This window comes from Dipodomys merriami, unplaced genomic scaffold (assembly GCF_024711535.1).
Source record: "Dipodomys merriami isolate MVZ:Mamm:240054 unplaced genomic scaffold, mDipMer1.0.p SCAF_50, whole genome shotgun sequence".
In the NCBI taxonomy this organism is placed as follows: domain Eukaryota; kingdom Metazoa; phylum Chordata; class Mammalia; order Rodentia; family Heteromyidae; genus Dipodomys; species Dipodomys merriami.
The window spans coordinates 1888863-1916547 of record NW_027206069.1 but is presented as its reverse complement, the minus strand read 5'-3'; the positions used below and the strand labels follow the sequence as shown (position 1 = coordinate 1916547).

The 27685-nt window shown below is 54.9% G+C and overlaps 2 protein-coding genes across 5 annotated transcripts in view; one reads left to right on the top strand and one right to left on the bottom strand.

The window, feature by feature from the left end:
• Positions 1-16377: 16377 nt before the first annotated feature.
• LOC138810531 (basic proline-rich protein-like) lies at positions 16378-19965 on the bottom strand. Its single transcript, XM_069997759.1, has 4 exons — positions 19905-19965; positions 18468-19093; positions 17219-18310; positions 16378-17127 (listed from the first exon to the last, which is right to left on the bottom strand). Exons 1-4 carry the CDS (start codon positions 19963-19965, stop codon positions 16378-16380), a joined length of 2529 nt encoding a protein of 842 aa, XP_069853860.1.
• Traf3 (TNF receptor associated factor 3) overlaps positions 16562-27685 on the top strand; it is a 120292-nt gene continuing 109168 nt past the window's right edge. For 3 of the 4 annotated variants that reach the window (XM_069997520.1, XM_069997522.1, XM_069997515.1), the window contains exon 1: positions 18155-18373. The gene's annotated coding sequence lies outside the window, so the exon portion shown is untranslated. Of the gene's footprint in view, positions 16775-18154; positions 18374-27685 lie in introns of those variants that run through there. The other variant, XM_069997518.1, reaches the window with a different exon arrangement.

Here is a 27685-nt window from a genome sequence, read left to right as displayed (position 1 = left end):
AAAAAAAAAAAAAAAAATTATGAAGAGGGGGCTGGGAAGGTGGCTCAGTGGTAGAGTGCTTGCCTTGCAATGCATGAGGCCCTGGGTTCAATTCCTCAGCACCACATAAGCAAAAAGAAAAAAGCCGGAAGTGGTGCTGTGGCTCAAGTGGCAGAGCACTAGCCTTGAGCTGAAGAGCTGAGGGACAGCGCCCAGGCCCAGAGTTCAGGCCCCACGACTAGACTCAAAAAAAAAAAAAAAAATTATGAAGAAAGCCAGGCACCGGTGGCTCGCACCTATAATCCTAGCGTCTTTGGAGGCTGAGATCTGAGGATCAAGGTTTAAAGCTAGCGCAGGCAGAAAAGTCCATGAGACTCTGATCTCTAATTAACTACCAAGCAAGGTGGAAGTAGAGCTCTAGCTTTGAGCAAAACAAAACAGAAAAGCTCAGGGGCACCTGGGCCCTGAGTTCAAGCCTCAGGCCTGGTACAGACACACAAAAAATTATGAATAAGCATGTTTGGATGACAGCGTCAAACATGCAAGGATCAAAGACCATCAGAACAAAGTGAGGAAAGAGCAAATCCAGACTCAGAACCCAGAGGGAACAGCTGTTCTCCTTATCCGGAACAGCTGGACAGGGGGCCGCTAAGGATGCTGTGGGAAGCCCACACAGTCAGAGGGCCGAGGGCCGCGGGGTAGGCGGGGTGGCCTTACACTGGAACCTGGGGCCGCCCCAAAGCACAGAAGCTGGGCACGGAGAGACTGCGGCCTGTGGACACCCTGCCACTGAGACTGGACATCTTTTACACTGGAGCTTTGTCCCCAGGGCCCAACCCCTGGTCAGCTCCTGCTCCTGGCTCATTCGCTAAGCCGTCTGTGAGCCGGGCGGCTACTGACCTGTCACGTGGCCGCCCTCCTCGGCCCACAGCTGCCGGTGCCCCATCTGCGGATGAGCCAGGGCTTGGTGAGGCTTATGCTTGTCCCAGATTCGCAGTGAGGGGAAGACAGTGGTGGGATCTGAACCCAGGCCAAAGTGACTCCAGAGCTGCCTTTCCCAAGCGCCTGTGCACACAGCCTTCCCCACTTCCCTGTCCCCACACACCCTGGGACACTATCAGAGCTCCTGCTTTTCCCAGGACTCCTGCATGTCCCTGTGGTCCCCCCTCCCCCTCCCACACCCCCTCTACTAGCTGGTGTGGGCAGGGATTTCAGGGCATAGAATCCCCACCAGAAACTCCAAATCCAGTCAGGCGGCCGGTGACAGGCCGCAGGTGACAGGCCTCGGGTGGCAGGCCTTGGGTGACAGGCCTTGGGTGACAGGCCGTGGGTGGCAGGCCTCTGGTGGCAGGCCGTGGGTGGCAGGCCTCTGGTGACAGGCCTTGGGTGGCAGGCCGTGGGTGGCAGGCCTTGGGTGGCAGGCCTTGGGTGGCAGGCCGCAGGTGGCAGGCCTCTGGTGACAGGCCTTGGGTGGCAGGCCGTGGGTGGCAGGCCGTGGGTGGCAGGCCTTGGGTGACAGGCCTTGGGTGACAGGCCGTGGGTGGCAGGCCGCGGGTGGCAGGCCTCTGGTGACAGGCCTCGGGTGACAGGCCTTGGGTGACAGGCCTTGGGTGACAGGCCGCAGGTGACAGGCCTCTGGTGACAGGCCTTGGGTGACAGGCCTTGGGTGACAGGCCTTGGGTGGCAGGCCTTGGGTGACAGGCCTTGGGTGGCAGGCCTTGGGTGACAGGCCTTGGGTGACAGGCCTTGGGTGGCAGGCCTTGGGTGGCAGGCCTTGGGTGACAGGCCTTGGGTGGCAGGCTGTGGGTGGCAGGCCGCGGGTGGCAGGCCGCGGGTGGCAGGCCTCTGGTGACAGGCCGTGGGTGACAGGCCGTGGGTGACAGGCCTTGGGTGGCAGGCCGTGGGTGACAGGCCGCGGGTGGCAGGCCTCTGGTGGCAGGCCTCGGGTGGCAGGCCTCGGGTGGCAGGCCGCGGGTGGCAGGCCGTGGGTGGCAGGCCGTGGGTGGCAGGCCGTGGGTGGCAGGCCGCGGGTGACAGGCCGCGGTGGCAGGCCTCTGGTGGCAGGCCTTGGGTGGCAGGCTGTGGGTGGCAGGCCGCGGGTGGCAGGCCGTGGGTGGCAGGCCGCGGGTGGCAGGCCTCTGGTGACAGGCCGTGGGTGACAGGCCGTGGGTGACAGGCCTTGGGTGACAGGCCTTGGGTGACAGGCCGTGGGTGGCAGGCCTCTGGTGGCAGGCCTTGGGTGGCAGGCTGTGGGTGGCAGGCCGCGGGTGGCAGGCCGTGGGTGGCAGGCCGTGGGTGGCAGGCCGCGGGTGGCAGGCCGCGGGTGACAGGCCGCGGTGGCAGGCCTCTGGTGGCAGGCCTTGGGTGGCAGGCTGTGGGTGGCAGGCCGCGGGTGGCAGGCTGTGGGTGGCAGGCCGTGGGTGGCAGGCCGCGGGTGACAGGCCGCGGTGGCAGGCCTTGTGTGGCAGGCCGCAGGTGACAGGCCTTGGGTGGCAGGCCGTGGGTGACAGGCCTTGGGTGGCAGGCCGTGGGTGGCAGGCCGTGGGTGACAGGCCTTGGGTGGCAGGCCGCGGGTGACAGGCCTTGGGTGGCAGGCCGTGGGTGACAGGCCGCGGGTGACAGGCCTTGGGTGACAGGCCGCGGGTGACAGGCCTTGGGTGGCAGGCCGCGGGTGACAGGCCTTGGGTGGCAGGCCGCGGGTGAGGCACCTGGTCCTCCATCCTGGGCAGGGCTGGCAGGTGCAGCAGGTACAGCGCAGAGCCCAGTCTGGGCCCTCGCACCGGCTGCCACGGGGGTTACTGATGCTGCAGGTGGTCTTGAGGCTTGGGGTCCTGGCAGAGGACGAGGGGTCTCAGCCTCACGTGGGGTTCCCTGTCCCCCTGTTCCTCTTGGCGATGGACAGCACAGCCCTCGGCTGTCCAGCTGTGGGTCATCGGCCTTTGCCTTAGTCACGGGCCTCGGGGCACGGGGCGTCCAGCCAGGTGAACAGCTGGATATTTTGAACACACAAGCTCTGTGTCCACATGTGTGGCCCACGGCTCCACAGGACGTCTGGTGCCCCGGTTTTGGTGACCGAACCTCTTCAGCCAGCAGAGGGTCATCGGTCATCGCAAGCAACCTGGGGCGGGACGTCCAGCAGGCCTGGCCGCGGCGGCCCTGGACTGTCCATGCCTCCCTTCCCAGGGCCAGCTCCCACCCTGCCCCCCACGGCCCCCCACGCCTGCCCCGGAAGTGGCAGCCACAGGCAGCGGTGGGCTAGGCTGGCACCGCTCCGTGGCACGCAGGCCGGATGGCAGTGCCCGGCGTGCCAGTGAGGAGCCTCCGGGCGCAGGGTACATGCCCCCATGTCCGCCACTCCAGGGCCTGGCTGCCTCCTCTGCTCCCACCACCCGCACGGTGGCCTGTGGAGTGGGTTCAGGGAAAGGCATCCCCACACTTTAGCAGCTTCAGCCCCATGTCTTATATTTGTGCAAGACCTGGAGGAACTTCCTGCGCGAAGAGACGCCCTGAGCCCCTGGCCAGGTGCATCTGTTTTTTTTTTTCTTTTTTCTTTGTCAGTTGTGGGGCTTGAACTCTGGGCCTGGGCGCTGTCCTTCAGCTCTTCAGCTCAAGGAGACACTCTACCACTTGCGCCACAGCGCCACTTCCAGTTTTCTGGTGGTTTATTGGAGATAGGAGTCTCACAGTCTCTCCTGCCCGGGCTGGCTTTGAACCACGATCCTCAGATCTCAGCCTCCTGAGTAGCTAGGATTACAGGTGTGAGCACCAGGGCCCTGCCCACTGGCTCCATCATTCTTCCCTCCTCCCCGTTGTTTGCTCCACAAGTCACCTCCATCCTCACTGGGGGGAGTGGCGGCCCTGGGGGACTCACCCAGAGGACCCTGGCACCAAGAGGTGACCGGTGACATCCATAAACAGATGCTCCCAGCACTGGCTCTCGGGGACCGTGAGCTCCACAGCCTAAGTATAGCGGAGCTGCATTCTTCCATTGTATACCATCTTTATTTTGGGATTGGCCAATGGGTGTCATGGTCTGGTGTGTGCCAGTCTGGTTTTCCTCCCTCTCTCCCTCGTGGGGAGATCAGCGGCTGGGCCACTGTCAGCAGGGGCAGCAGGGATCTCAGAGAAGAGGAAAAACAAATTTAGAAAAGTCCAGGACGAGTCAGTCTGTCTGGCGGCAGCCCCGAAAATCTCTGGGGTGCAGAGGGGGTTCCTGGGGGGGTTGCCCACAATGCCAGCACCAAGTAGCTCTGTGCATTTATTTTCACAAGGGAATTTAGCTTTAATTACGTAAGTGAACTCTTCCTGAGACACTTTCAATGTTAACAACCCAGCTCTCCTTCCAGCCTGGCTATTAAATCTTGATAAATCCCTGCTGGAGACTCGGCGGGTGGCTGGGCTGGGCGTTGAATGCACCAGCGCTTCCTTTCTCCCTCTGGACCTGGAGTTCAGGGTGACCACCGCCCCCTGGCTGAGGCCATGACAAGGAGCAAGTCCCGCCAGCCGTGGGAAACCGAGGCAGACGTGAGCCGGTCACCCAAACCCAATCACTGATGAAAGAGGCCTGGGGCTGCTCTCAGCCCACCCGACTCCACTGAGTTCACCGCTCTGGACGGCGGGATTTCACCTGGGCTGGGTTATTTTCACTGTTCTCAATTCAAGGGCGTTTGGGCACCAGCTGCGTGGGCCCCGGGGCTGGTTCCAGACTCCTGGTTTGCTCTTTGCTTGACCAAGATACTCAGAACTCATAGAAACCAAAAGGGTCTTGGGGTTCTGAGGGCCTGCCAGGCGTCCTGCTGGAGGAGACATCCGGAGACCTTGGGAGTCGCCTTTCCATGTCTGTTCACCTCCCTATCCTCACCCCCAAAACTCTCCCGTCCCTCATGCTTGTCTTTGCAGTCCTCTTCCCAAGGGAATCTTTTCCCCCATCACAGAAGGATGCGGCCCTGGGTAAGGACTGTCTGGCTTCTCAGAGATTTCTCTCTCTCCCTCTCTCCCTCCCCAACCCCCCACTCTCGCGCGCGCTTTTTTGCTCAAAGCTAGTGCTATACCACTTGAACCACAGTTCTATTTCCAACTTTTTGGTAGTTTATTGGACATAAGAATCTCACAGACTTTACTGCCTGGGCTGGCTTTGAACTGCAATCCTTAGATCTCAGCCTCCTGAGTAGCTGGGATTACAGGCACAAGCCACCAGCGCCTGGCCCTCAGGAGTTTCTAAGAGGAGTCTGAGGCCCAGCGCTGGTGCATTCTGACCACCTCCCTGTGGTGTGAAGCCAAGGCTTGCGCAGGGAAAGGTCGCAGCCATCGCAGGATGCTACATAGACCAGGGCCTTTTGCCCTTGCCAGCAACCAACTCTACAGCACAGCACCACCGCAGACCGAGTCTCTGACATTTCAGTCTAGAAAAAATACACTTTGCATGCACCACAGGAATTAGTGTCATGTAAATGGCTGTTAGAAACCTGCTGGGAAAGATACCTGCCTGCATCCCTTTGTGACATTGGACAGAGTTTCTCTCAGAGGGCCTATTGGGAGGTGAAGTTAGTGGGATCATAGTTCCAACCCAGGCTGAAAAGTTTGAGAGACTCCATCTGAACCAATGGCTGAGCACAGTGGTGTCCACGTATTCCCCCCATTCATGGGGACACAAAGCAGGAGGATCGCAGCCCAGGCTGGCCTGCGCATGAGCAGGAACCTACCTCAGAAATAACCAGTGCAGCCTGCAAGCGGCCTAGCTGCTCAGCAGGCTGAGGACTGAAGATTATGGTTCAAAGCCAGCCTGGGCAGGAAAGCCCATGAGACTCTCACCTCCAATGAATGACCAAAAAGTTGGAAGTGGAGCTGTGGCTCAAGTGGGAGAGTGCTAGCCACCCAGGACTGGCACAAAAAATGTACAAAGGGGCTGGGGACATGGCTCAATGGTAGAGCACTTTACTCTGCAAAGACTAGGTTTAAACCCTGGGAACACCAGAAAGCAGAATTCTGTTCATGCCAGCTTAAATAACAAGTAGAGGGAGACTGTCCAGAGAGAAGCTGGGAGCAGAGAAGAGGAGGCTGCCCTGGCAAGAGCAGCAGGCGCGGACGCCCCCCACGCCAGGGAGAGGCCCCAGCCACGGCTATGGGCTACGACGCCAATAACCTGGTGGCATAACAAGGTGGCATCAGTCCAGGGCGAAGCCGACAGTTGTTGGGCAGGAGCCTTGTGGAGTCTGTGGGGGGAACAACTCTCACTGGCTAGCAGCTGACAACTTCCGCGTAGTAGAACTCAATCCTTTCCTTTCCTTTTTTCTTTTTTGTCAGTCATGGGACTTGAACTCAGGGCCTGAGCACTGTCCCTTTTGGGCTCCAGGCTCTTTGAGCCACAGCACCGCTTCCGGTTTTCTGGTGGTTCGTTGGAGATGAGAGTCTCACAGGCTTTCCTGCCCGGCCTGGCTTTGAGCTGCGATCCTCAAATCTCAGCCTCCTGAGTAACTAGGATTATAGGTGTGTACCACTGGCACCGGCTATAAAATTCAATTTCTTGAGGTGTGTCAATAGTTTATTTACGAGGTTGTGCAAATCCCACCCCACCCCCCATCCCTGGGTCAATTTTTATTTTTTTAATTTTTATTCATTTTTTTTGGGGGGTGTCTGGTCATTGGGCCTGAACTCTGGGCCTGGGCGCTGTCCCTCAGCTCTTCAGCTCAAGGCTAGCACTCTACCACCTGAGCCACAGCACCACTTCCGGCTTTTTTTCTTTTTGCTTATGTGGTGCTGAGGAATCGAACCCAGGGCCTCAAGCATGCAAGGCAAACGCTCTACCACTGAGCCACCTTCCCAGCCCCCCTCCCCCCGGGTCAATTTTAGAACAAGTTCATGACCCTTGAAAGAAACCATGCACGCGTGAGAGCTGTCACCCACCTGCCCCCTGTCACCGGCCTGAGAGAGCCAGGATGGATTTGCCTCTTCCCAGCGCTTCCTACAATGCAGCCACACAGCACACGGTCCTCCTTGCCTGATCCTTCCTTTGAGCCTGGATCCTCAGACCTCAGCCTCCTGAGTAGGATTATAAGTGTCAACACCAGCACCTGAATGGCTTCTTCCATGTTTTACCTTTACTCTAGCTTCATTCCTGTCCCATCGTACAGACTGTCTGCATTGTGTTTATCTGGTCTTCAGTTGATGGACGTTTGGTTTCTTCTACTGTTGGGCTGTGGTGAATACTGGAGCCCTGAGCTGCTGTGTGGCCAAGGTCTTCTTCATCTTCTAGACAATACCCGCGAGCGGAATCACTGGGCAGGAGCCATTTTGATAAGGTAGGAGGACACGGCCTGGAGGGGGTTAATGGGTGGAGCTGAGTAGCCAAAGCTGGCACTAGGGAGGGAGCTGGGAGTTGGGCTGTGGTCTGCACTGCGCTCTCTGGGGACCACAGGACTTGGCCAAAGATCTCTGGGTTGGTCTCACTGACAAGGATGCTGAAGGGGATGCCCCCTGCCCTGCCCCTGCCCTGCCCCCTGCCCTGCCCCCTGCCCTGCCCCTGCCCTGCCCCTGCCCTGCCCCCTGCCCTGCCCCTGCCCTGCCCCCTGCCCTGCCCTCTGCCCTGCCCCCTGCCCTGCCCTCTGCCCTGCCCTCTGCCCTCCTCCATCACTCGTTTTTCCTTTACATTTTAATATCTCTACCACTTTATTCTATTTCCTCCTAGAGTCAAAGTAAATCTTAGCTGATTCTAATAAGAATCATGTGAAGATCAGCCAGAAATTTAATTGTATTTACTAAATAGCTAATAAATATTTACTACAAAATTCACTGCACCATAAAATTGAAAACGGTCTCTTCTGCACGCTGGCTGGCTGAGAGGCCCAGCAGGGGAGAGGAGGAGGATGGGCTGGGAAGAAGAGGGCCGGGGCCCTGCAACTCACCAGGTGTTTTCTGGAATGAGGGCTGACTGCCGACCAGTGCCTGTGATCTGTGTGGGATCATTTTATTCAGAGAGCAAGACCTCCTCCAAGTTCCTACCTGCTGTGGTTCTCGTGGATTATGGATGGAAAGCTCACAACATTTTCCACTGAGATGGTTTTGAATTAACCAGAAAACTCTGCGGCTCCATCCTTTTGGAATTGTAGATTTCTCACTCTCCTTTTTGGTCTCTTAAATCCATTGAGGGGTCTTTTTCAATCAGAAATTTGCCATTGGCTGTATCCTGAAAGATATGACATTAAAAAAAAATGGAAAAATTTACTAAATCCCTTTTTTTTTTTTTTTTGGTCCAGTCATGGGGCCTGAACTCTGGGCCTGGGCGCTGTCCCCCAGCTCTTCAGCTCAAGGCTAGCACTCTACCACTTGAGCCACAGCGCCACCTCCGGCTTTTTTCTTTTTGCTTATGTGGTGCTGAGGAATTGAACCCAGGGCCTCAGGCATGCAAGGCAAGCACTCTACCACTGAGCCACCTTCCCAGCCCTAAATCCCTTTACTAGCACGGCACTGAAATGTAGTTTCAGCTCTCCCCGGCCTACTGAGATTTCAGTCATGGCAAAATCTTGATGGTAAATATTAAAGCTTCATTCGAGAGGGCCCAAAAATGTTTCTGGAACCCCTCTTCAGGCTCCTGTGGGAAAGGATAGTCTCCCCACCTTTCCTTCCAAGGCTTTCCTCTGAATTCCAAATAGACTGATCTGTTTGCCTTAAGCAGCACTTAGGAGAATGTGTGTGGCTTTCACGAAACCTCCTGGGGCTTTGATTTGGAGCTGGAGCAGTGACCCTGTCCTTTGCCAGATTCAACGTCTGGGGTCCTAAGGTCAGAGACCCAAGGTCAAAAGCATGGGTTGGGGCTGCTCCAAGAGTCCTCAAGGGCCTCTTCCCACTTGCTTCCAGAATTCCTGAAGCTCCAGAGACTCTAAGTGAGCCACAGTCTGGCCGGTGGAACTCAGACACCCTGGGTCAACTTGAGGAGCAGGTGTAGGGTCAGGGTCAGGACCCAGACCCAGACCGAGGGTAAGAAGGTTTCCACAGGGGCTGGGAAGTTGGCTCAGTGGTAGAGCGCTTGCCTTGCATGCCTGAGGCCCTGGGTTCGATTCCTCAGCACCACATAAGCAAAAAGAAAAAAGCCGGAAGTGGTGCTGTGGCTCAAGTGGTAGAGCGCTAGCCTTGAGCTGAAGAGCTGAGGGACAGCGCCCAGGCCCAGAGTTCAGGCCCCATGACCGGACCAAAAAAACAAAACAAAACAAAACAAAAAAAAAAAGAAGGTTTCCACAGTGGGTATCAGCTAATGGGCTTTTTTGTATAATATACAACTTAGAAAGTGGCTTGAGGGGGCTGGGGGTTTAGCCCAGCGGAAGGGCGCCCGCCTGGCGCGCCCAAGGCCCTGGGTTCGGTTCTCAGCCCTGGTTTAAAAAAAAAAAAAAAAAGAAAGTGGCTTGAGTTGGTGGTTCACACCTGTCATCCTAGCTACTCAGGAGGCTGAGATCTGAGGATCACAGTTCAAAGCCAGCCCAGGCAGGAAAGTCTGTGCTACTCTTCAAGTTACCACCGGAAAACCTTAAGTGGCTATGGCTCAAAACAATACAGCGATAGCCTTGAGCAAAAAGACCTCTGGGATAGCACTCAGGCCCTGGGTTCAAGCCCTGTGACTGACAAAAAAAAAAAAAAAAAAAAAAAGAAAAAGAAAAAGAAAAAAGAAAGGTGGGGCTGGGAAGGTGGCGCAGTGGTAGAGCGCTTGCCTAGCAGGCATGAAGGCCTGGGTTCGATTCTTTAGTACCACACACACAGAAAAAGCTGGATGTGGTGCTAAGGCTCAAGTGGTGGAGTGCTAGCCTTAAGCAAAAGAGGCTCAGGGTCAGCGCCCAGGCCCTGAGTTCAAGCCCCAGGACTGGCGTGCACGCACACACACACACACACACACACACACACACACACACACACACACATACACAGATGAATACAGACTTCAGATGGCTGCAGGATGTCATCTAGGGCCCTTGCTTTCCTCCCGAGTCTCTGGGCAGCCTCCTCGGCCGGCTTCCTTCACTCTCAGAGTTCCAGTGCTGCAGGGATGTACACTTGTTAAGCCTTCTTGTGGGTCAAACCTGCTGATACGTGGTTGATCAAGGCCAGCCACACCCAGAGGAAGGCCTGGAAGGACAAACTCCGCAGAAAGGCACAGACGGATGCCCAGCCATGCCACAGCCCACCTGGAGCCCACCTGGAGCACGTGTTTGGGGGCCGCCGGAGGGTGGGCTGCCAACAAGCCATGGGAAGTGGCCATGGCCGTGAGAGCCACCCCCCCAGTGCTGCCCCTCCCCTCTGCCCAGGCGGAGCGGGTTCACAGCCCTTGTCAGGCTGAGGGGGGATGCGAAAGGCCAGCCCCTCTGGAGTGTGATTCTGTTCCTGAACTCAGTTTCCCTTCCTGTCCTGCTTTTCTCCTTCCCCACAGGGTTTTATTGGCCTCGTGACCCAAAAATACCTGCTGCCACCCAGAGAACTGAACTGTGGCAGTTCTGTTTGCCAAGGGGATTACCCAGTGGTATTTCCTGCCCCACCCACGACTGGGCTGTGGCCCTCACATTAATCCACGGGGGAAAGGTCTGTGGCCCTCCCCCTGGGCTTGGCAGGCTTTCTGACTTGCTCTAACCACCATGGTATGGAGAAAATGACACTTTGTGACCTTTGATAGTAGGTCATGAATAGTGGACTGAGTTCCCTCAGCCTGGCTGGAGACCGCCATGTTGTGAGGAAGCCCAGGCTAGCCCGTGGAGAAGATGCCTGGGGTCCATCCATGAACAGACGTCAGCACTGTCTGCTTGCATCCCGAGGACAGACTGGCCGCTCAACCTTTCCTGAGTTCCGAAGTGGTTGTGTGTCTAGGCCGCCAGGTCCTGGGCTCCGCTGTTGGCGTTGGTGGTGAGTGAACTCTGACCAGGCCGTCTATCTCCCTGTCCTCAAAAGGAGCACAAGAAACGGCTTCCTGAGGACGTTGAACCCTGTGTCCTCCTCTGGTCTGGGTCACTGCCCTGTGCCTGGGTTCGCCATCCGTGTGTGTCTTCCAGCTCTGTTAGCAGGTTCTGGAGCTTGTGAAGAAGGCCTACATGGGGCATGCTGATTAGTGTTGGGCAACACCGTTTCCTGGCACATCTTCCCCTTCCCCTTCCTGGCACATCTTCTGTCCCTCTAGCCTCCCATCCATGAAGTATCTATGAAAGTATCTATGAAAGAGGCTGTCAGAGGCCTCCAGAAGCTTCTGTTGATGGGGACTTTGGTCTCTGGGAGAGATCCTCCAACCAGGATTACTTCCCAGGGGATGGAAGTTTCTGAGACTCCCGCTCAGCACCGCCTGCCTGTTCAATCATCTGGAGCAGGAGAATGTTCCAGGGCCAGGAGAAGAGACCAGGGTCAGGATGGACAAGGCTACCTATGTCCAGCTCTCCAGACATGAGGTGCGACTTAGCGGGGGCAGGAGGGCCAACTGCTGGGCTGCCTGCTCCTCATCCAGGAGAATGACACACTGCCACCTGAGCAGAGATGGAGGGTGGAGGGGAGATGGTGGGAAGGGGGCAGTGTGTGGGGGAGGGGAAGATGGTGAGGAGGAGGGTGAGGGCATAGTTGGTGGCAGTAGGCAGCAAGGAATGGCTTTAGGAAAATTCTAGCAATTTAGAAATGATCCCAGTGCCTTGTGAAAATAGCTAGGCGATGCTGCCAGGTCCTAGCTGCTTATGAAAGGTTTTAGGAGTTGAATGTGAAGGCGGGGGGGGAGGGGGGGAGGAGCGGGGGCAGGAAAATAGGGTGCCAGCAGAGGTGGCCGTGGCTCAATCTTCGTGGGTTCACCTGGGACACCCCGACCCAGTGGGCAGCACTGCAGGGTTTACATTTTACAGACGTGACACACAGGCTCAGGACAGACTTGGTCCTTCTGAAGTCAGGGGTATTGGAATCAGTGACAGAACATTCCTAAGACACACGGCGGGTGTTATTTTGGATAGATCTTAGGGCAATTTAAAAAAATGATATGGAGGGGCTGGGAAGGTGGCTCAGTGGTAGAGCGCTTGCCTTGCATGCATGAGGCCCTGGGTTTGATTCCTCAGCACCACATAAGCAAAAAGAAAAACGCCGGAAGTGGCTCTGTGGCTCAAGTGGTAGAGCGCTAGCCTTGAGCTGAAAAGCTGAGGGACAGCTCCCAGGCCCAGAAGTCAGGCCCTACGACCGACAAAAAAAAAAAAAAATGGAGATTTGAACTCAGGGCCTGTGTGTACTAGACAGGTGCTCTGTCACTTGAGCCATGCCCTTGGGGCTTTTTGTGTTTTCATTATTTTACTAATATTTATCCCCCAGGTTAGCCTGCACTGCATCTTCCTTGTTGTACTTTCTGAACAGCTGGAATGCAGGTGTATACCACTATGTCTAGCTCTTATGTGGCTGGGATGGTGGGGAGTGGAATGGGGGGGGTCTCACTAATTGTTGCCTGGGTTGACCTCCAACATCAATCCTCCAGATCTCTGCCTCCCTTATAGCTAAGATTAAAGATGTGAGCTGCTATACCCAGCTAAAATAAATCTGAATTGTCCTTAAACGCAGAAGGAAGAAAATGGAATCCAGGCTGTGGGTGCACAGGGTGTTTTCCCTTCACCCTGTTCTAGCTTTCGCTGTCTCTGGGGAAGCCAAAAGTCACAGCGCACCCCCCACTGGAAGCACCAATGTCTGGGCATCCGAGGGCACTCAGAGGCGCTCAGGAGGCGGTCCCAGACCTCAGCCTCCTCTGTGGCTGCTCAGTCTTGGCTCTAGAGACCCCGGGGGCACCGAACGAGGCCTCTGAAGAGCAAAACTCCTAAAGCAAAGTGAGAACCCCCAATTTTGGTTCCTTAACCGTTCGCAGGGGAAATTTTTTCATTTGTCAAACACTCAAAAAGAAACAGGGAGGGAGGAAAAGCCATTTCCTGTGATTGCCCATGGGGCAGGTGTCCCCATGTCCTGTAGACCCGAGTGCAGCCCTGGCCCAGCCTTCCTGCACCCCGCCACTTCACAGGGTGAAAAAAGAATAAAAACAGAGAAGCAGCAGCCAGCCAGACGCCACCATCACTGCTTTTTTTTTTTTGCTAGTCCTGAACTCAGGGCCTGGGCGCTGTCTCTGAGCTTCTTTTGCTAAAGGCTAGCACTCTACCACTTGAGCCATAGCCCCACTTCCAGCTTTTTCTGTGTATGTGGTACTGAGGAATGGAACCCATGCTAGGCAAGGACTCTACCACTGAGTCACATTCCCAGCCCATCATTGCTTTTTTATTTTGAACTCTGGGCCTGGGTGGTGTCCATGAGCTCTTCAGCTGAAGGCTAGCACTTTACCGTTTGAGCCAGAGCACCACTTCTGGTCTTCTGGTGGTTTATTGGAGATAAGAGTCTCCAAGACTTTCCTGCCTGGGCTGGCTTTGAGCCTCGATCCTCAGATCTCAGCCTCCTGAGTAGGTAAAGAATTACAGGCCAGCTGCCCGGCGCTGGTGGCTCACGCCTGTAATCCTAGCTACTCAGGAGGCTGAGATCTGAGGATCTCGGTTCAAAGCCAGCCCGGGCAGGAGAGACCGTGAGACTCCTATCTCCAATAAACCACCAGAAAACCAGAAGTGGCGCTGTAGCTCAAGTGGTAGAGCGCTCGCCTTGAGCTGAAGAGCTGAGGGACAGCGCCCAGGCCCAGAGTTCAAGCCCCACGGCCGACCAAAAAAAAAAAAAAAAAAAGAATTACAGGCCAGCTGCCTGAAGAATTCAATTGCACATTTATTTTTTAAAAGAAGATGCTGGCCAACCTAGGGTTGGGGGCAGCCGGGAGGGTGGACGGAGCGTGGAGGGAGTGTGGAGGGAGCGTGGACGGAGCGTGGACGGAGCGTGGACGGAAGGCCGTGCTGAGGCCGTGGGGTGGACGCAGCTCTGACGCCGCCTCCTGTCTGCCTTGGAGGTCCTAGGCCCCACGGTTGTTTGGGAAATGATTTTCGGTGAGTGTATAGCCATGTTCGCCCGGTGGACCATGGCAAAAGTGGCCCCTGCGAGGGTGCAGAATGGGTCAGACCCCGTTGTGTTATTTTAGTCGCTTTAGGGCAAGTGCAGTTTTAGCTCCAGCACTGGCTCGCATGTCTGAAGGGGGCTGTGGTCACGGGGCAGCATGTCAGTGCCACGGTGCCTCTCTGCTGGGTGTCACAGTCCCACAGGGATCTGGGAAGCCCTGGTCCTCACGGGAAAGGGCTCCCCTGCAGCTCCTGGGGGTGCCGGTGTGTTTCCTGCAGCTCCTGGGGGTGACAGTGCATTTCTTGCAGCTCCTGGGGTGCCGGTGCATTTCCTGCAGCTCCTGGGGTGCCGGTGCATTTCCGCTCTGCAACAGGGGAAACCCAGGCCGCAGGCACCGGCATCCTAACATCTCACGTAGTCACAAGTTAACTTCTGCTTTTTTGATTTTTGGTCTAGAATTCTCTGGCTCTATGTCTCCTAGTGTTTTACCATAGTATCATTAATTTTTGTGCCAGTACAGGGGCTTGAACTCAGGGCCTGGGTGTTGTTCCTCAGCTTTTTCCCCTCAAGGCTAGCACTTGACCACTTGAGCCACAGCTCCACTTCTGCCTTCTCGGTGGTTAACTGGAGATGAGTTTCACAAGCCAGGCAACGGTGGCTCACGCCTGTAATCCTAGCTATTCAGGAGGTTGAGATCTCAGGATCACAGTTCAAAGCCAGCCCGGGCAGGAAAGTTCATGAGACTATCTCCAGTAAACCACCAACAAACAAACAAACAAACCCGGAAGTGGTGCTGTGGCTCAAGTGGTAGAGTTCTCGCTTTGAGCAAAAGAGAAGCTCAAGGACAGTGCTCAGGCTCTGAGTTCAAGCCCCAGGACTGGCAGAAAAAAAAATCATATCAATGGACCTAGAACAAATCATGCTAAGTGAAGAAAGCCAGGCTCAGAGACACACAGGGTGCCTGTTTTCTCTCATATGTGTAAGCCAGATCTAAAACACATCTGGATGTGATAAGTTACATAGGACTCAAGGCACCGGCAGTGAAACTAAAGAAGGGTACTCTTGGGTGAGAACACAAAGGTGCAGGGAATGGGTGATGCTGTCCACAATAGAATGTACACTTTCCCCAACTTACGTCACTGTCAGCCTCTGTACATCACCTTTATAATAGCAGGACAAACCTTAACAATCCTCACAAAAGAACAATGCCTATGTGCTGCTGATTATATAACATATATAGCAAAATGAACTCTTAAGGAAGGGAAATGGGATCTCTTTTCAGTTCTTGTTTCTATCTTCTTTTCTGTCTAGTTTGTCTGTCGTTGGGAGGGTAGTGGGTGGCACAGAACTCAAGGGAAAAGGGTGGAAAAGTGCAGCTGGACATGACAGCTGGGCGGCGGCTTACACCTGTAATCCTAGTTACTGAGGAGGCTGAGATCTGAGGATCATGGTTCAAAGCCAGCCCGGGCAAGAAAGTCCGTGAGACTCTTATCTCCAATAAACCACTGGAAAACCAGAAGTGGTGCTGTGGCTCAAGCGGTAGAGGGCTCACCTTGAGTGGAACTGCTGAGGGACAGCGCCCAGGCCCAGAGTTCATGCCCCACAAACAAACAAGGGCTGGGAAGGTGGCTCAGTGGTAGAGCGCTTGCCTTGCATGCCTGAGGCTCTGGGTTCGATTCCTCAGCACCACATAAGCAGAAAAGGCCGGAAGTGATGCTGTGGCTCAAGATCGACAAAAACAAACAAAACTTTGGGGTAGAAAAGGGAAGGAAGGACTGGGAGAGCGAGGGAAGGGGTGACACTATGAAAGGAAATGTACTCATGTACTATAATCTTTACCGCGCCTTTATAGAGCAATAAAAATAGCAAAGACACAAGCTAGGCGTGGTGGTACAGGCCGGTAACCCCAGCACCCAGGAGGATTCCAGTTCAAGGCCCGTCGGGGCTGCAGAGCGAGACCTGGCATCCAGAAGGACGACGTACATCGTAGGAAGTATCAGAGAACACCGCATGTTTGGGATTAAGTTCTGTAGAAAGGTGTGCGCATGGGTAACGTGTGCTGCACAGGCTGGGGAGCACTGGGGGACGAAGGACGCGGGGTCCCTGGAGGTGCTGCCGGCGGCGCGGCCCCGCGTGGCGCTGGAGCGCGGCCCGGCCTGCCAGGCCAGGGCTGCCGCCTGCCCCGCAGTACTTCCTCCTCCTCTCGGAAGAACAGGATTGGCTGCGTGGACTGCTGCATTTGGTGAGTCACCCCCACATCTGCATGCAGGTCTCCGCAAGACGCAGCAGAAGGAACATGTCACTACGTACATTCCTGCGAGAAATGTCTTTGTCCAGAAACCCAGTCAGCGTGTTGTTCCGCGTTGCCATAGCGAAGGGCAAGCTCTGTCTTTGAAATGCCCGGAGGAGAGCGCGCTGATTGGCTCGTCTTGCCGTCCATCACGGCTGCCCAGCCACTAGACCCACAGCGGCTAGGAGGCCCGCCCTCAAAGCCCTGGCCGGGCGGGGGGCGAGCTTCCTCCCCGCGGCCCCCCCAGGGCCGCGCGGCTCGGCCGGGGGAGAGGAGGAAGGGGCTGGCGGGGGCGGCCGGGGCCCGGGGCCCGGCGGGAGCCGGGCGGGCGGGGGCCGGCGCCGGCCGCGCGGCAGATGGCTCGACCGGATGCGCCTAATCTGCTCCCGAACGAGGCTCTCGAGCTGGCGCTTTGGCAGAAAATGAAAGGCGCCTTTCCGGGCCGGTGGCGGCGTCTTTGAACCTTCTTCCCCGTGGTCCATTTGTAAAGAGCCCCAAACCGTCCGTCCCGGCGTGGGGAGTCTTCCTGAGTTGGGTTGTTCCCCGGTATGTCCCGCGCAGGGCGGCAGGTGCACGGGGGCGGGCGCCTGGGCCCCCGCGTGGCGGGACCGGGCCTGGGCGAAGGGGCCGGGGCCGTGGGACGGCGGCTCGGCCCTCGTCTCGGGGGCAGGGTCATCACGACGTCCCGACAGGCGGCAGGGGTCAGCCCCGGGGTCGGGGGGGGGGGGAGGAAAGAGCGCCCCTGAGGACCCGGGTTCGATCCCGGCCCCGGAGCCCACGTGGCCCGGCGGCGGAGGCTGGCCCGTCACCTCCGCCGTGCCCGGGGCTGAGCAAGCCGCGCCCAGAGGGGGGCGCCGCAGGCCCGGCTGAGCCCGGCCCGCCAGGCCCCTGGCCCCGGGCTGCGGAACGGGCACCTGTTGGGCTAATACAGCCCGAGATGCGGGTCCGATCAGCTAAGGTTCTGGAACATTCCACGGAGCGAAGCCGCACGGGAGATGCTGGAGTTGCTGTCGCCAGTGACTTATGCACGAGAAGGCGGACGGGCATGAGCGGGCCCGGCCTCGGCTCCGGCCCGCGCTCCTTGGCGTCTGAAGTCCACCTGGTCTCAACTGACCTGTGAACCCCCGGTGGCCGGGCTCCGGCCGGGCCGCCGCCGCCCAGGGGTGGGCCCCACCCTGCGGGCTGGCGGGGCCGGGGCGGGGTGCGCGCGTGCCGTGTGTCCTCAGGGCTCCCCGATGCCCGCGGGGAGCGGGACCCCGGGCCACAGGGTAACCTTGGAGCAGACAGCGGTGCCCGCGAAGAGGGGTCTCCGGGGGCCGGGCCGGCTGGGAGCCCCGGGGTCTTGCCACAGTTGGGCCGATCTGGACCGGACCAGGAGCCCTTCGAGCCCCCCTCAAGCGAGCGGGGCCAGGCGGCAGCCCAGCCCGGGCCCCGCGGCGGGCCGGCCGGGGCGGAGCCGGGTGCAGCCGGCGCTCGCACGCCGGGGTGCGGCGGGACGGAGCCCGCGGGGTCGGCACGGGGGGAGCCGCGCGCACGTGAGTCCCCGCGCGGCGCGCGCTCCCGGGGGCAGGCGTCGCCAGCCCGGAGTGCGCGCGCGCGCGTCCACGGGAGCGGGGGTCCACGCGGCCTTCGTGGCTTTCTGATCCGGGACGACGGGGACACGGGGCAGGGGCGGGGAGGCGGGGGAGGGCGCGAGGGCCCCGGGGCTCCGCGCGCGCCCGCGGAGCCGTCGTTAAGGCCGGCGGCGAGCGCGGAGCCCGGGGCCCTTAGCAACAGCCGCGGGCGCGCGCTCGGGGGCGGGGCGGCGCGTGGCCCGCGCTCGGGCTCCCGGGGCTCAGGCGCGCGCGCGCCGGGGCGGGGGCGGGGCGGGGCGGCGGCGCGCCGGGCGCGCGCCGGCGGCCGGCGGGGATTTCCAGCAGGCGGGAGGAAGTACCAGCGCCGGGGTGCGTGAGGCGGCGCGGCGCGGCGGCCGCCGCGTGCGCGAGCCGGGTTGCAGCCCAGCAGGGACTTTCCAGCCGGCGGCGGCGGCGGCCGCCGGCCCTTCCCCGCCCCCCGACATGGGGATGCCCGGGGAGCTGGACTCTGCGGATGGCGGCGGAGGATGCGCCGGGCGCCCCTGAGCCGGCCGAGCGGGCGGACCGCGGGGTAAGGGCCGCGCGGGCGGGCGGCCGGGACGCGGCGGGGGACGCGGCGGGTGGGCCCGGGCGCCCGTGCTCGGTCGCGGCCAGGCTCCCCGCGCCCTCGGCGGCGGCGGGGCGGCGCTGGCCCGGCGCCCCTCGGGTCCGGCCTGCCCGGCGCCCGGCTCGCCCGCGCGGGCCGAAATTCGCTTCAACTTTAGAAACTTTGTGCGGAAGGCCGGCTGCGGGCGCGGGGCGCGGGGCCCGGGGGCCGCGGCGGGGCGGGGACCGGGCGCCGAGGCCTCCGCCGGGCCCCGGCGTGGCGCCCGCGGCGCGGGGACGCGGGCCCGGGTCTGGCGTCCGCCCGGCGCGCGCCGCCCGCCGCGGTGGGTTTTGAGGCGATTCTGAAAAGTTTCTCCTGAGTCATCGCTCTGCGGGCGAACGGCGGGGCCCGGCCGCAGGCCGAGGCCGGGGCCCGCGCCGGTCACCTTCGGGCGCCCCCGAGGTCGCGGTGGGCTCGGGGGCGGCGGGGCACCGCGCCCCGGGCGCCGCGGTCTCCCCGTGCGGCCCGCCGCGCCGACCCCCGCCGCCCCGCGCGTGGGGACCGGCCTCGGCTCGGACCCGCGCGGGGAGCTGTGCGCGGAAAGCCTTCCGTCGGAAGCTGCCACCAAATGGCACTGGGCGAAGTGCGGGCGCGGGCCCCGGCTGCCGCCGGCTCGGGCGCGGACCCCAGTGCACCTCCCGTTTTCTGCACGGAGCCCGGATCCGTGTTCAGATGAGCTAGCGGCGCGCGTGTGCGTGTGCGTGTGCACGCGCGCGCGTGTCCATATGCTATCCATCTGTTTATTTCTGTGGAGTCATAAGGCCGCATCGAGGAGCCTCGTAGCAGCTTCATTTGCATTCACAGCACACAACCGTGGAGGAGCCATGCTTTGTTCGTCCTCTGTGAGCACGCGCTGGGGAAGCCTTTGGACAGGCTGTTTGCCGTCATCTTGTAGGTGTCTGTAAAATCCTTGTTTGAAGAGATGTGCAGGTGGACCATCAGGTGGGCTTAAAAGAAAATCGCCTAGTGTTGGAAAATGGCCTGTTAAAAAGACCGCATCCTAGGCAGCGTGTCTGGCAAAATACTGGACAGCCAGCCTCTATTTCAAAGAGAGGAAACCTTTTTCTTCTCTCTGTGTAGTGACATTCAGAAATTTAAGAATGACTTTTAAAGGTGAGAATTGTTTGGGCAAAGCGAAATAAACCTTATTCGTGTGAAAGCTGGGCATTGCTCGATGAGTAGGTGCTCATGGTAGAAACCGCCAAGCCTTGGGTCTTCCGTGGCTGGTTAAAAGCAGACTGAGTCTCAGATAAGGTTTAAGACGCAAGGTGCCTTACCCAGATGCGTCTGTTCAGCTGTCACCATGCCGAAGCCAGGGAGGCAGAGCTGGCCGGGGAGAATTCTAGCCTTTTTTTAAAAAGGGACATTCATGTGAATTTTTCTGTGAGGGGAGTGAAGACCAGTTGTTTTTCTTGGATGCTCTCCAGTCTTTTGGGCATTAATAAGATGGCCTCACTCGGAAGAACCAGCCGCCAGTAGTGGCCACTTGCTTCTGCCAGTACCACCAAAATCGCCATGCTCTTGTTTGTGCTTTGAAGGCAGTCCTTCCGTTTAACGGAAGCATCCAAGCTGCAGCTTGTTTTCTTTGTGTTTGAATTTTTTTCTAAACACCTCTGCTACAAGCCCTTACATTTTTTTCCCAGTGTGCAAACCAAGAAGGTGTTTCTAGGATATTGTCAGGATAAATATGCTAATGAGCCAAAAGATGAAAATGAGTTATAATTCCTTTAAAATCCTTTTTTTAGGATACTGAAGCTGTACTTCAAGAAAGATAAAGGTGTCAGTGTGGTGTTGCAAGCCTGAGGTAGCTCCAGCACACAAAGGAAATTGCATTAAATTTGCCCAGCTCTGTTTTCTCATCTGGTCTTACAAGGCTCTCCAAACAGCAAGTGATCTAACCCATCAAACGTTATGCAATAGCTCAATTTCTCTGAATGGTCAGTCCCAGCACTAGTAACAGACGAGAAGTCTCATGACCAAGGCCCCCGCTGTCAATCCTTTAGAACCAGGACCCCTTACATTCTTCAGAGAGAAAGAAAAATTACTGTATTTTTAAATTTTTTCAGATTCAGCTATTGTACCCAGGTCCTTATACAGTCTTAGGTGGACAACACTCTACCACTTGAACCACACTCCCGTCCCCTCCCCTCCCGTTTTTTTGCATTTTGTTTTGGAGACAGCTCCTCACTTTCTTGGGGCTACCCCTTGAACACCCAATCCTGCCTCTATCTGCCAAGTAGCTGTAATGACAAGTGTGTGTACCACAGCATGCTTAATTTTTTTCCCCCAGTCCTGGGGCTCGATCTTAGGGTCTCTCTTAGCTTTTGCACAGGGCTGCTGCTCTGTCACAACATCAGCTTTACTTTTGGCTTTTTTGTGGTTAATTGTGGATAAGAGTCTTATGGACTTTTCTGCCTGGGCTGGCTTTGAACCACAAATCTCAACTTTCTGGGTAGGATTACTGGCATGAGCCACTGGCATCGGACCATGATACTGATTTTGGATGCCATGGAAAATAGAAGAGAGCTACAGTGAGAAAGGAGGCAAGGCCAGAGGATTTTGAAAAGCTGTTGAGGCCAGAGACTTTGAGATAGGAGGTGAGGCCAGGGGATTTGGAAGGTGACCAGGGAGAGGCATCTAAGCCTGAATCGGGGATGGTGCTTAGTCTTTTTTTTTTTTTTTTTTTGGGTCCAGTTGTGGGGCCTGAACTCTGGGCCTGGGCGCTGTCCCTCAGCAATTCAGCTCAAGGCTAGCTAGCGCTCTACCACTTGAGCCACAGTGCCACTTCCAGCTTTTTCCTTTTTCTGCTTATGTAGTACTAAGGAATTGGACCCAGGACCTCATGCATGCAAGGCAAGTGCTCTACCACGGAGCCACCTTCCCAGCCCCGTGCTTAGTCTTTTTTTTGGTCAGTCATAGGTGCTGTCCTTGGGCTCTTCAGCTCAAGGCAAGCGCTCTATCACTTGGGCCACAGTGCCACTTTTGGTTTTTCTGGTTGTTAACTGGAGATAACGTGTCTCACGGACTTTCCTGCCTGGGCTGGCTTTGAACTGTGATCCTCAGATCTCAGCCTCCTGAGTGGCTAGGATTATAGGCGTGAGCCACTGGTACCTGGACATGCTTAGTCTTATGCAAGAGGAATGGAACCAAAGTTGAGGGCGCTTGGAGGACTGTAGACATGAGGGCTTTAGAGCGAGGATTAGAGTACTGAGTACCCAGTGGAAAGACACATTCAGTTGAACAGAAGAGAAAAATGTAAGCAAACCTGTATGTAATTTCTATCCATAATTAACAAAAATACAAAATGCTATCTAATTCTGGAAAGCCTTATTTTATTTTTTAAATTATTTTTAAGTAGTTGTACAAAGAAGTTCCCATTCTACAAAACAGTATATGAGTACAGAGTGTCTGACAACATTGTCACCCATCTCTCTTAACCCATCCTTTCTCTCACTTTTTTTCTTTAATTGAGATTAGGTGATTACATAAATTTCACATTTCACAGTATGGTGGAATGGTGAAACTTAGAGTCATAAACACACTTTAACTTTCACAAGGCAAATTGTCATTATCATGGTCTATACAGTTTGTGAATTCTTTGAGCTTTTTTTTTTTTTTTTCCTTTTGGTCAGTTGCGGGGTTTGAACTCTAGGCCTGGGTGCTGTCCCTCAGCTCTTCATCTCAAGGCAAGCACTCTACCACTTGATCCACAGAGCCACTTCCAGTTTTCTGAGTAGTTTATTGGAGATAAGAGTCTCACAGACTTTCTGCCCGGGCTGGCTTTGAACTGCAATCCTCAGATCTCAGCTTCCTGAGTAGCTAGGATTACAGGCCTCCAGAGCCTGACTTGGAAAGCCATTATTGACTAAGTTCTACATAAAATATTCTAGGAAGTCAGGCATTGGTGGCTTATGCCTATGATCTTAGCTGCTCAGGAGGCTAAGATCTGAGAATTGCAGTTCAAAGCCAGCCTGGGCAAGAAAGTCCCTGAGACTTTTTTTAAAAAACCAGTCCTGGGGCTTGAACTCAGGGCCTGGGCTCTGTCCCTGAGCTTTTTTGCTCAAGGCTAGCACTCTACCACTTGAGCCACAGCGCCACTTCTGCAATTTTCTATGTATGTGGTACTGAGGAATCGAATCCAAGGTTTCATGCATGCTAGGCAAGCACTGTACTACTAAGCCACATTCCTAGTCCCTAAGACTTATCTCCAGTTAAACACCAAAAAGCCAAAGTGGAGCCATGGCTCAAGTGGTAGAATGTTAACCTTGAGCACAATAGCTCAGAGACAGTGCCCAGTCTCAGAGTTAAGGCTCCAGGATCGGCGCGCCACACACACACACACACACACGCACGCACGCACGCACGCACGCACGCACGCACGCACGCACGCACGCACGCACGCGCTCAGAGACAGTGTCCAGTCCCAGAATTAACACACACACACACACACACACGTGCACACACACACACACACACACACACACTAGCTCAGAGACAGTGTCCAGTCCCAGAATTAACACACGCACACACACACACACACACACACACACACTAGCTCAGAGACAGTGTTTAGTCCCGGAGTTAAAGTTCCAGGATTCACACACACACACACTCTTCCAGGAAAGGATCAGGAGAGACAAACTAGCCTAGAAAGGAAAAGGTGGTGTTTCTAATTTACTTATTTAATTTTTTTTTTAGTGGAAATTTGCTGGCAGCTAGGGATGTCATAAAAAGCAGGTGACTTGGCTTGGGATGTCAGGTTGGAATTCTTACATTCTGTATTCCTTCAGATAAGCAGATCATTAACTGGAACTTGGGAGTCTTTTTCTCATTTAATTAATGTTCAGTTAATGTGCCCTGCGTTCCCATAATATTCTAGTTAGTGTGCTAGGATGAGTGAGGCACACATCTGTTTCTAGAGGTTGGGATCTGCAGAAATCTGGGACATCTCAGCCCTGTGCTTTGTTTTTTCCTTTTTTTTTTTTTTAACTGTGAAAATACTGTACAGAGGGGTTACAATTACATGGACAAGATAATGAGTACATTTCTTATTAAGCATTTTTGCCTCCTCCATTGTTTCCCCTTCCCCTTGGCCCGGTGCTTCTTGATGGGAGACACCAGAGCCCAATAGAAATTTGTTTGAGCCACTAAGACAGGAGCTAGTGCAGGAATGATGAAGAGATATGAAAAGTTACTCCTCTGCCCTTTGAAGAGCTGACTATTTGGCTGAAAGTAAAGACTTGTTCCGAATAGCTGAGAAAGGCACAATGTGTGGAGTAGTAGTTTGTGTTAGATAAGTATAAGTATGGTTGGAATTCACCATGGAAGAGTAGAGATCTTAGCCTGGTGCTGGTAGCTCATTCTTGTAGTCCGAGCTACTTAGGAGGCTGAGATCTGAGGATCTTGATTGAAAGCCAGTCCAGGCAGGAAAGTTCATGAGATTCTTTTATTTTTGGCCAGTGGTGGGGCTTGAACTCTGGGCATGGGCGCTGTCCCTCAGCTCTTCAGTTCAAGGCCAGCACTCTACCACCTGAGCCACAGCGCCACTTCTGCTTTTTCTGGTGGTTTATTGGAGATAAGAGTTTCACAGACTTTCCTACCTGGGCTGGCTTTGAACCTCAATTCTTAGATCTTAGCCTCCTGAGTAGCTAGGATTATAGATGTGAGCCACTGGTGCCCAGCAATGAGATTCTTATCTCTAAGAAACTACTAAGAAAAAGCCAGAAGTGGTGCTGTGGCTCAAGTGTTAGCTGACTTGCCTTGAACAAAAAAGAAAAGCTCAAGAACAGTGCCCTAATGCTGGGAAGGTGGCTCAGTGGTAGAGTGCTTGCCTCGCATGCATGAGGCCCTGGGTTCAATTCCTCAGCACCGCATAAACAGAAAAAGCCGGAAGTGGCACTGTGGCTCAAGTGGTAGAGCGCTAGCCTTTGGCTGAAGAATGAGGGACAGCGCCCAGGCCCAGAGTTCAAGCCCCACGACTGACCCTCTCCCCCCCCCAAAAAAAAAAATAGATGGTAACTTCTTTTGATGTCAGTCTACCAAGGAAGATGTTGGGACCTGATGTTCTGATATTCTGATTTCCTTTCTAGTTGAAACACTGCTTCAGTGATAAAACCATGAAACCATATTTACTAGAATCTTAACATTTTTAAGGAGAGAAATGCTAAACTTATGAGCCAAGAAGGATATATGAAAGTAGTGGTGACATGATGAAATGTGTCTTTAGGGAGTCAGGACACCCTTCCCCTCCCTTAGTTTTTGAGGCACGGTCTCAACATGTAGTCCAGGCTGGTCTGAACTCTGGACCTTCCTGCCACAACTTTAGTAGGAATGTTCCTTTATGCTTATCCAGCCATGATATTTTTTTTTTTGACAGTTCTAGGATTTGAATTTAGGGGTGGATGCTGTCCCTGAGCTTTTGTGCTCAATGCTAATGCTCTACCACTTGAGCCACAGCTCCACTACTAGCTTTTGTGGTTAATTGGAGTCTCATGGACATTCCTACTGAGGCTGGCTTCAAACCATGATCCTCAGATTTCAGCCTTCTGAGTAGCTCGGTTACAGGCATGAGGCACCAGGTCTGAACTTCAGGACTTCTTTCTAGTTGCTAGGTAAGCATTCTACCTCTTGGTCCACCGTCCCTTCCTCCCCCCCAGCCCCGGCCTATTGAAGTTTTTCATAGATTTAACTTTTACTCAGGAAAGTAAAAGCCTAGTGCCCATTATAATGGCTAGTGCTCATGAAGAGGCCTGCACACACACATGAGGTAGAGGCTAGCTTGTTGGGCTTTCCTTTTCTCCTTCGGCTGCTAGGCACATGGTCTGTCCTGTAGGGCCTCTTTTGACTGTTCTAGAAGGCAGTATTTTGTCCTATTTGACAGATTAGGAGGCTTGCATGATTGGAAACTTCATTTGACACTGTGTGTGTGTGTGTGTGTGTGTGTGTGTGAGAGAGAGAGAGAGAGAGAGAGAGAGAGAGAGGAGAGGAGAGGAGAGGAGAGGAGAGATACTGGGGTTTGAACTCAGCTTTGTATTTGCTCAGCTTATGTGGTTAGCTGGAACTTTACCACTGAGCCACATCTCCAATCCTGGCTTTTTGGTGGCTATTTTGGAGGTGGAGTCTTGTGGATATCTCTGCCTAGATTAGCCTTGAACCATAATTTCAAGTTCCTGGGGAGCTAAGATTACAGGTAGGAATACTGGCTGATACTGTAAGTTTGGACTTTCTTGGAAGAACAGGGAGATTAGTTCTCTTGAGCCCTTCCTTGCCCACTAATTCCCAGAAGTCATAACTTTCTACTAGAAATTAAATTCTCTGCCTTTTAGATTAATGGAGCCTGTTCTTTGAAATCTTATTGTAGGGTAAATTAAATGTACAGGTTTCAGGAGACTTTTCTGTAAGAGTTTCCCCTCAGTGGGAATAAGGGCAAGCCCATTATGTTGTATCCTAAAATTTAATACAAATTTTACATTATACTTAGTGATATGTCTGTTTTAACATAAACACTTTTTGTCACCAGTCTTGTAGCAAGTTCATGCTCCGGAAGATGCATTGTGTTTATGCACGGTTGCATGGTTCTTTTGAACCTCTGCAGGGCCCTCCAATCCCACTTGGTGCTGTTGGGTTCCACGCTGGTAGTGATACCGCTTTGAGGATCTGAAGCCCCGCCCCGCTTGCCTACAAGCGGATGAGCTGGTGGTGGAGAGCCTCCCATCTGTGAAGTGGGCATCACTGTGTGTTACAGGGAGATTCATGAGAAAGCGTCTGACAGATGGTATTTCTCATAGCAGTGGGGATTGAGCCGTAGTAGTGTGAGGATGCCATAGTCTCGGTGTGTAACCGTGGTAGGACAGAGCTTGGTAGGAAATGTGTTTCCTAAATGGGAGGTGGCTAGGCTCAGTGTGCAGGTAAATGGCTTCCATGTCAGATAATGACGGAGAGCTGGCCCCTTACAATAGTTTCTTTTCTTCCTGCATTTTTATATGTTCTCAAGGTTTATCCCAGGGAAACTGTCTTCTAATTCCAAATAGGGTTGAGAATTATAGCTTGAACTTTACTTTGGTTTTTTTTTTTTTTTTTGTCAGTCATGGGGCTTGAACTCTGGGCCTGAGCGCTGTCCCTCAGCCCTTCAGCTTAAGGCGAGTGCTCTACCGCTTGAGCTACAATGCCACTTCTGGTTTTCTAGTGGTTTTTATTGCAGATAAGAGTCTCACAGACTTTCCTGCCTGGGCTGGCTTTGAACCGTGATCCTCAGATCTCAGCCTCCTGAGAAGCTAGGATGACAGGCGTGAGCCACTGGCGCCTGGCTTGAAGTCTGTCTTCTTGAGTACCATCATGACACCACAAATGGAAATCCTATATCTGACCTCATGGCTGGTCACAGGCAAAACATGGTAAAATACCCCCCCCCTTTTTTTTTTTGTCGGTCATAGGGCCTGAACTCTGGGCCTGGGCACTGTCCCTCAGCTCTTTAACTCAAAGCTAGCCCTGTACCACTTGAGCCACAGTGTCACTTCCAGCCTTTTCTGCTTATGTGGTGCTGAGGAATTGAACCCAGAGCCTCATGCATGCAAGGCAAGCACTCTACCACTCAACCATCTTCCCAGCCCTAATACCATGTTTTGTATAAAATTACCTACAGCTGTGTTCATCAGATGTAGATGAAACATCAATGAATGCTTATATTGACTCTGTCGCTCCATAGGAACTCCATAGCTCCTGTCTGTCTGTCTGTCTGTCTGTCTGTCTGTCTGTCTGTCTGTCTGTCTATCTATCTATCTATCTATCTATCTATCTCAGAAAAAAAAATCCCAAATCTGGAGTTGGGAGTGTGGCTCAGTGGTAGAGTGCCTGCCTAGCATGCATGAAGTCCTGGGTTCAATTCCTCAGTACCACATACACAAAACAAGCCAGAAGGAGCACTGTGGCTCAAGTGGTAGAGTGCTACACTGTGGCTCAAGTGGTAGAGTGCTAGCTTTGAGCAAAAAAAGCTCATGGACAGTGCCCAGGCTCTGAGTTCAAGCCCCAGGATTGGCAAACTTTCGGTTAGCTCCTATATAGTGTTTTAAAACAAACTGTTTCAGACATTTTTCTAGTCTTTCCCTGTTTGTTTGTTTGTTTGTTTTTTCCTTTGTCAGGTGAGGGGTTTGAACTCAAGGCCTGGACACTGTCCCTGAACTTTTTCACTCGAGGCTAGTGTTCTACCACTTTTTTTGTTTTGTTTGTTATTATTATCTT

Excerpts from the sequence above, each read along its gene's own strand:
- LOC138810531 (XM_069997759.1), bottom strand. The coding sequence starts at position 19,965 with ATGGCGATTTTGGTGGTACTGGCAGAAGCAAGTGGCCACTACTGGCGG. Across the intron at positions 19,094-19,904 it reads CTGGCGGCTGGTTCTTCCGA|AAAACGGGAGGTGCACTGGG; the intron begins GTGAGGCCATCT and ends GGCTCCGTGCAG. Across the intron at positions 18,311-18,467 it reads CCGCCCCGCCGCCGCCGAGG|AGTCCAGCTCCCCGGGCATC; the intron begins GCGCGGGGAGCC and ends CGCCATCCGCAG.